Here is an 8,561-nt window from a genome sequence, read left to right as displayed (position 1 = left end):
GTTTTCTCTTAACTGAGCATGACAGTCTAAGTGAATTTGGGGCTCACGAGCAAACTTATTTGCCCCCAAACAACACCTCTCCTCACTTCTGATGGAAATACTTTGCTCTTGCCACAAGTGCTGAGTTTATTAATACATTCATGCTCATATATTTGCATTTTATCAAGTGTGGAAAAAAGCATTTGCTTAGACAAGATAATTCAGGCACTGGTGTTTTTACCAGCCCTGGATTTTAATCATATGAAGGTCAGGAAAGTGGGAATGATATTTTTGGGGGGTTTTAAATTATTTTTCTACTTTCTGGTTTTTCTGCACATTTTCTTTGTGCATATCTTTTATTACAGGAGTTGTGAGCATTCCCCAAAGAATATATAAAGAATATATATCAGGATAATCTAAATAATATTTTATCAAAAAGAACTATGGCTCTCCAATTACTAGACAAACTTAGCACAAACAAATTCAATGAAGATAAGTTGATTATTTTTTATTATTTTTATTACAAGCATTAATAGGAGAAACTTTTGGGTTGGTCTTGAACAATTCCTCTAGCTGCTGGGTATTCTTTCTCTTAGTTAGAACACAGTTACAAATATATGTTACTCAGTGTTTTCCACTCTCTAAGGTATATTTCTATAAATATGAATATGCTGTTAATAAATTTAACTGGGTTTAGATAGCCTGCAGGCTTTCCAGGAGGCAGATCACAGAAGGTAAATTTGGGCAGTGTCTACCCAAAAAACGGAATACAGTTTAAGAATATTAAATCCAAATGTACAAACGAGCTAAATAGATTTTTCCACAACCTGGCAACCCGTTATTTTATTTATTATTATTTTATCACCGAGTAAAAGTATACAAGTACAGTCCTACTTAAAATCAATATTTTGACTGACTGAATTTTTATTTTATTTTGTAGTTGCTGCATAGATTTTGACATAATGAATAAATTTATATATAGCCTTTGTAACAGCCTGGCTTTTCTACTGATAAGGAACTGAGAGTCAAACAGCGATACTTACAGCCGCTTTGCTCCACCGCAGAGTAACACTGACATCTGCTGTCCACAACCAGGCACCACACACCACACAGCCTCATACACAAGCCAGAGCCACTCATTGCGAGCCTGCGGAGAAAACACGTCATTGTCCTCCAACTTAGGTTCGTGCATCCACCTACAAAATTTCAAAAAAAAAAATTGTAGTAGGAAGTCACAGTAACCCAACTATAACAAACCCTCAAGGAATGTAAATAAAATACACCTTTAAAGATCATGAACACCCCTCTCCGCTACTTTGGTTCAGTCCAGAGCATTCCCGGAAGTAGCGTTTGTATTTTGAGTCATGTGATATGTGTTAGGATTTTGCATCGTTGTTGGTTTAAGGTTTAATAGCTAGTAGTTTTGCTATATTAACTACGTCTTCTGCTGTGAATTAGCTTAGCATTTGGAGGAAAGCTAGCAGTTGGTTAAGCTAACTAGCTGCCCCAAAGGGGAGGGATAAAAGGTAAAGGGACTCTGACAGGAGAGCTCAAAATAATGGACAAGATCGCTAAAGGTGAGTTAAACTCTTATCAGCCTCTCTCCTTGCTTTTTAAAGCACTTATTTAAAACCACCGCTGAGCTAATAAAGCACAGACAGTTGTTAAATGTGTCTGTTTTGTGTGAAGTGTGTTTATTCCAATCTGTGCTCATCCTGCAGATGTGGGTGATATCCAGTCACGACTGCTGGACCACAGACCGGTCATCAATGCAGAGATCCGCTACTTTATGAGAGAGTTTGAGGTACACTGTGAAAGCATGACAGAGTTTGATGACTGCTCTGCATAGAGTCACTCAGCCACACACTCCTCTGTGCCAACCCCTTGAAAACCTAAAAATGTAGCCTGGCTTGTTCCAGTCCCAATTATACCTGATATCAGCGATAAACCTTCACACCATTGTGACAGAGAACCAACACGAAGTTGCAAGTAACCAAAAACAATTAAAAGAAATACAGAGACTGTTTTCACATACAGAGCCAATTAGTTTCTACTGTTTGAAGCAGAGGTGGGAATCACCAGACAGCCTATGATACGATATTATTCAGTTTTGAACCATTTTGTAATATGCTGAGTATTGCATTAACACATACTCTTATTGATTAGCTTAGCTGAGATTGTTAAGGATACAGACTCTGTTACTAGCACCTGCTGTAAATGTTGCCATAAGACAGTCAGTCTGCTATCAGCCTGTGACTGAATGGGATCAAGTTGGCAATTACTTGCAGTCTGCGTCCAATATTACAGCAAATAATTGTCATAAATGGTCAAAAGTCACATATCTGTCGCTGTCTATGCAGACAGGAATTCAAATTTAACTGTCACATCTGCACTCAGCGACCTTATTTAATTATTTATTTCTTTGTTTTAGTGGCAAAAAACCCAGCTGCTGTGTAGAGCGTGGGCTGACTTGTTGTGCTGTCGTTCAGGAAAAGCGGGGGTACAGGGAGAGCCGTCTGCTGGAGAACATCAATAAAAGTGTGCTGGAAACGAACAAGCAAATGCCACCAGCAAATTTCGAGGACATGAAACATCAGCTGTCTGACATCAATAAACGGTGTAAGTTACTCCACCCGCAGCCACACGTGAAACCTTTTTTGTTTGTTTTTTGCTGAAATCTTATTTCATAGTTCATGAATCATTCACATAATTTAGTCGTTTGCCTTAATGTGTTAAGTATTTTCATTTTTTCTTTACTTTTCTGCAGCAAATTTGTTTCTGTGTTACCTCTTCATTTGTATCCATGGAGACAAGCTCTACAGCTTCAACGTGTGTGAATGAATGTTTGGAAATCCAAATAAGAAAATCTAGTCGAGGTGTAGCAGCAGAAGCTTGTTTGTATGATGTCTCCTCTGGCTGTTGCCATGACCACTCAGAGGAGGAAGTAACATTGTAACAAACATCATAACCAGTATTCAGTTGTTATCACCGTTGTACAGACAGATGCTGTATCTGAGTTTATTCCATCCATGCTGTAGTTTACTGTGAACTTACTGTTGCTAAGATCTTGAGTCTCTAGGCATCCTTGAGAATTCAGTCTGACTCATGTGTGGAAATAATATTTTCGCACCTTTGTTTTGTTATGTCCAACAGTGGAGGCTGCTAATCACATGGTAGAGAGAGTCCAGCAGAGGGAGCTAGAGGCCCAACAGGTAAAGACACACACCAAGGCAACTTCTAAAAAAGTTGCTTTAAAGGCATTTAGGATAGTTTGAATTTCCCCTCCTTATACAGCACAGTGCATGATTCACTTTAATATTTAAATAAATTTTGTTGTGTTATTTTGATTTCCTCGTGTCATGCCAGGGCACCCGTCTAAAGGCGAACATGGAGCAGCTGAAAGAAGACTGGGCCGAGTTCCTAAAGGAGCAGCAGAGATTAAAGGAGGAGGTGGATGAAGAGCACGCACGGGCTGTAGGACAACTCAGCGCTAAATACAACGAAAAGAAGAAGGAGCTGGCCAAGTTTACCCTCTGATCTGCTGATGTTCACGTGAGGATGCGAGTGCACAATGTGCCCTCTCTTATTCAGTGAATACAGTCGGTCCTGCACGCCTGTGTTACACATGCTAAACAAAACTACTGACTTTGCTCTGTGTGCTTGATGAAATATGAAAGCGTGATTAACAACTTGTTGTTTTCACAGGCCCTCAAACTCAAGCACATGGAATATGTACAGCATTTAAAAAAAAGAAAAGAAAAAGCCTGGAATATGTCATTTTTAAACAAGCAGTCATTTGATTGTTCGTTGGCTGTGAGATTTTCAACATTTTAGGGTTTTTAGTGGATGCCTGCCTGAAGAGTCCTGATGGTAAATTAACATCGTGTCGAAAGCAGCCTTGAGTTTGGCACCGCGGGGAGATGTTCCGAGCACTTAAAGCGAGGTCGTTAAACGCTCGAGAAGCCCTTGTGGGCAGGTGTGCATGAAGAAGAAACCGTCTCTCACCACCTCTGCTGTGTTTGGAACATGTGACCTCTCAATTTAGCTACAGGTCAACAAACTGTCACGATAAAAGTTTTTTGCTGAAACCGATATGCAGCAGCAGCTTATGTTGTTTTTTTCTTTCTCCTGCCACCTCAAATTGAATATTCTTATATGAAAACAAAGAAATTGTTTCTCTGGCTTTAATCTCCCTGTAGCCCTGTATGGTCGTCATGCCTTGTGTGTAGTGTTCCTAACAAGTGTAAGTTTGAGCCTATGAGCACAATAGCATATAACTGTAGTGATATTAACTGGAAAAGAACTAAAATACTTGACCGTGACCAACATGCTCTGCTTTTAATGAAGTGTTTTGTTTTCTCGCACGGTGGCACACTTCGGGAAAGGTTAATGGATGGGTGGGTGCACTTGGCACATTCTTGGCTTGGCTGAGAACAGAGTTCATCTCAAAGAACGTAGACGGAGAAATATTTAACAGAACCTCCCCTCAAACGCCTGCACTCCCTTCAAACTGCACACACACCGGACGTCTGAATAGCCAAGTCTAATGATTCCACGAGGAAGCGCGCTTGGACAACAGTTCACTCATCGACTGCAGCAACGCAGCGTTTTTGTTGGAACTTTTAAGAACTGAGACCTTCCGCAGACTTGTGACATTCTGGCATTCGGCTGGCAGAGAGCCGTCCCCACTGCTCTTGTGCAAGGACCCTCTCTGTGCTTTCTGCCCGAGTCTGTGCAAGTCAGAGCAGGGCACTAAGCCGATGTTTGAGCAAAAGGCCGGCACTGCTCTGTTCAGTGCATGTCTGCATGCCGACGTATGCCTTCCCTCTGCCCCAGTACTGCAGATGTCCAACGCGGAGACAACCCATCATCAGCTGACAAGGAGTGACAGTACGGGAACGTGGCCGACCTCTGCCAGCGAGCTACCTTTTCACTGAGGTGTTTATGATCATGAGCTTACAGGCTCGGTATTTACACCTGCTGTAATGAGTTTTAAGCATTGTTGTATAATGTCAGGTTAAAAAATAAAGTTAATTCAACAAAACTGCATCGTCTCTTAAACTGACTTGAATGTAAAAAGAGGTTGCAGCCCTATAAAAGTCCCGTTGGCCTTGCAGTGACAGTCTTTGAACCCAGGCCTGTGGTAACACCAGACAGTTACCACTTTATGCTGGTGGAGCTCATCATGCTTTCACTCAGGATAAATGCAATGGTGAAAATTGAAGCCCTGCACCGCATGAGTCTGGTCATACCATATATGCGATGTGGGATTTGAACTTCATACTCCAGCTAATAATCATACCCCTGGATAAAAAGAGCAGTTCTGCCTGGATTTAAACCCAGATTGCAAAGATGCTCGTGTAGATTTAAGGTCAGACGTTTGACCATTCAATTGTCCATTGCAAGATTTGCTCTTTGCTCGTTCAAACCCACACACCCAGAACAAATCGGCCTGCTAACAAGGCTGAGACAGTGTGGGAAAGCTGAATTTACAGTAACTTTCTGCTGTCCCTTCCTGATTGTGCTAAAAGGCTGTTGCTGTCAATAAAAACATGCTCATTGCCAAAAGAAATGGACTTGAAGCAGTCTGGGAATTAGATCAGCAGCTGTTTGCGAATAAAGGATTGCAATAACACCGGGCTTTGACATTCATGGGAATTTTTGATTTTAAGTCAAAGTACAGCCAGAAACCTCAGCACCTGTCCAAGTAACTGCTTTGTCACTGCCATCGATCAGTGTCAATGAGTAGCTTATATTTCACGCTCAGGGCTAAGGCAAACAGAATTCTTCGATCTTTTTTTACACGGAGAAGATATGCGACAAACAACATTGGCCTATTAAGTATTCCAACCTCATAGGTTGCTGGGACGGAGAGATTGTCCACAGACGAGGGCATGTGTTCCAGTAAGACGATGCCAAGTGCAGAAACTGGCTGTGCACCAGCTCAAAATCTCCCGTTACCATCCTCCTCTGTCTGCCTCTGGATCGTTGCTGGCTTGTTTTCTGTCTCCAGTGTCTATCTGAAAGCAGTGCGTTCTTCCTGTTTTGCAGGCAGAGAAGTGCTCTCTGGACATGGTGGTGCTCCTGTCCGTGCCAACATAAATGGTAAAGGAAACAGCAGCACCCAGATGGAGCTCCTTTGAGCAAGGGACGGAGAAGAGAGTGTGCTGGTGAATGCAATCTGATACAGCATCTGAAAACGAGCTTTCCAACATCCGCTGGAACAGAATGGAATATTTCACAGGGATGACGTGCTCAGATAACACAGAGTGAGATTCACTAAGAAATGGGCTCAAATAAAAGAAAATGTCTCCAAGAATCAGTTTTCAGGATCTTGCTGTGTTTGTAAATCAGCCACTACAGAAAGCTCACAATGTCAGGGAAGGGCAAACTCTGTCATATCCAAGGAGTCTAGACTAATCTGATGTGGTGCTATTGCATGTAGGGAGCAAATCTTTAGTTGTTTTGCAAACTCACCATCAGTCTACACAACAAAACTTTAAGTCGAAAGGAAATTCTTCCTTCATATCTTGAGTCTGAAGGTGCAGGCACAATTAAAACTTGCCTCCTCTAGTCCAGGGGTGTCGAACTCCAGGCCTCGAGGGCCGGTGTCCTGCAAGTTTTAGATCTCACCCTGGGTCAATACACCTGAATCAAATGATTAGTTCATTACCATGCCTTTGGAGAACTTCAAGACATGTTGAGGAGGTCATTTAGCCATTTAAATCAGCTGTGTTTAATCAAGGACACATCTAAAACCTGCAGGACACCGGCCCTCGAGGTCTGGAGTTGCCCACCCCTGCTCTAGCCACATACATAAAACACAATTAGGTGGAACGTACCATCTCTATTCAAGATGGCGGGCAACATGGTGGCTTCCACAAACCGATGCCTGCTCCTTTTATTAGGGGATTAAGATGAGAACGAATCGGTTAGTTGGAAGATGTAATTACGCACTAATCAGTGTAGAGTACAATATTCTTTTCTTTTAAATAACACTAAAGAGAAAAAAGAACACTCACTTCTAAAGGTGCAGATATATTTTTAAAAACAGCATGATTAGATAGATATGCAAGAGGTGTTTGAGCTTCTGCTAACAATGCATATGTGGATTTTCACTAAAGCTCTGCAAATTGATTTGTAACACATATAGACTTTTAATGAGTGAGAATCAGATTAGAAGCTTATTTGCACATTTTCTCATGTACTGCTCTTTCTGGAACAAAATGAATGTAATGTAAACTTCAGCGAATCTTAGCGCTTGGTACAAATAAGCAATTTCTTTCTTTCAGTTTTCATTTTATTTGAGCGATGAGGGAAAAACAAGTCTGACATGAGCACAATTTCAATATTTTGTGCTGGGACAATAGAAAGTGACGAGGGAAGTTGCCCTCGCTTTCATGACAGCTTATGAGAATTTTCAGACTCTGCGGGCTCACTTTCTTTCTTTTGTGCAACATGACGGGCCCCCGTTATTCAGTCACTAAGAGGTGCGAAATGAAAATGCCAATGAACAAAAGCGCTGCGCTTCCAAGTTAATATCCTAACATAACAACACTCCAGGGAGTCGGTGATGGGTCTTGGGTGAATGGTAATTTAGGTGATAATATGAATTCTTTGGCAGTAGCAGACGTTCACCCAGCGGATCGCTAAATAAGAGCGAGAGAGCTCTCGAAGCTGCTCTATGAAATTGATATTTCTCTGAGGGGACTTTGCAAAGCATGCTGGATAGTCTCAGGCCCTGGCAGCTCTAGAAAATGAGCACTGGGTGACATAAAAAAAAGCAATAATGGAAAGAAAGGGTTTGAAAATTAAATGCCTCACCTTTCAATAAAAATGCCAGTGCTCCTTATTAGCGAGCACTGACATGCTCTCCAGAGAAGGCAGAGACTGCAATATGCTGGCTTTCATTCTGTAAAGTGAGCAAAATCAGTTTTCTTTGCACATTCTTACAGTCGTGCCTGCTTTCTCTCTTTTTGAAAGAAACTTTCACCGTGGCCATTTTTTGAGAGTCTAATTAGCTGAACTGTACATGATGTTTTGCATCTGTTCAGTTTCATCAGACAGCCGTGCTAACGCAGCAGCCTCGCGTTCCTGCCAACTCCAAGAAACACAGATAAGGCTCCAGCAACAACAAACACCTTCCTCAGTCAATCACTGGCCAAACAATAGGCAGGGATGACGGGGAGAGGGCTGTCATCAACCAGCGGCTACCAGCAGCAAGAAAGGTTGTTGTCGTCTGGATTCTTGAACCTTTGAGGAATGTCTGGCTTCAATGCCAACAACATACCTCCTGAGTGGCTTTGACTTTTCCCTGTTTTCTGTACCAAGCAGGTATTTTCCTGATCTTATCTCTCTTGGACTACACAAACAGACGCACTCTTGAGCTTTCTAGACCTGGACTTGCATGGTGTATGTTAAATTTGGGTTAAGGGTTAACCTAATATTTTATCCAGCATGACACAAACCATGACTGAACCCATAAATTTAACATGAAAGCATTTAGAGAGGTAGTCAGAAAGCTGTTTTCCTATAGTTCCACACTGGCTTTGCTTTTCAAACATTTCCATCTTTTATATACA

The 8,561-nt window shown here is 41.7% G+C and overlaps 1 protein-coding gene across 3 annotated transcripts; it reads left to right on the top strand.

The window, feature by feature from the left end:
- Positions 1-1,306: 1,306 nt before the first annotated feature.
- On the top strand, positions 1,307-6,286 carry bloc1s5 (biogenesis of lysosomal organelles complex-1, subunit 5, muted). Of its 3 annotated transcripts, none has more exons than XM_004546474.3 (6): positions 1,307-1,556; positions 1,701-1,783; positions 2,469-2,598; positions 3,133-3,191; positions 3,346-3,531; positions 6,031-6,286. In XM_004546474.3, exons 1-5 carry the CDS (start codon positions 1,538-1,540, stop codon positions 3,514-3,516), a joined length of 462 nt encoding a protein of 153 aa, XP_004546531.2. In that variant the 5' UTR covers positions 1,307-1,537; the 3' UTR covers positions 3,517-3,531; positions 6,031-6,286. The 3 variants fall into 3 exon arrangements, with proteins under 3 accessions (XP_004546531.2, XP_004546530.2, XP_004546529.2); XM_004546473.5 differs by lacking the exon at positions 6,031-6,286 and adding an exon at positions 3,685-5,023; XM_004546472.5 differs by lacking the exon at positions 6,031-6,286 and having other exon boundaries at positions 1,308-1,556; positions 3,346-5,023.
- The last annotated feature ends 2,275 nt before the right edge of the window (positions 6,287-8,561 follow it).

Source organism: Maylandia zebra, linkage group LG9 (assembly GCF_041146795.1).
Source record: "Maylandia zebra isolate NMK-2024a linkage group LG9, Mzebra_GT3a, whole genome shotgun sequence".
Classification (NCBI taxonomy): Eukaryota; Metazoa; Chordata; class Actinopteri; order Cichliformes; family Cichlidae; genus Maylandia; species Maylandia zebra.
This window is presented reverse-complemented; position numbering and strand designations above follow the sequence as displayed.

Excerpts from the sequence above, each read along its gene's own strand:
- bloc1s5 (XM_004546474.3), top strand. Across the intron at positions 2,599-3,132 it reads GTCTGACATCAATAAACGGT|TGGAGGCTGCTAATCACATG; the intron begins GTAAGTTACTCC and ends TATGTCCAACAG. Across the intron at positions 3,192-3,345 it reads GGGAGCTAGAGGCCCAACAG|GGCACCCGTCTAAAGGCGAA; the intron begins GTAAAGACACAC and ends GTGTCATGCCAG.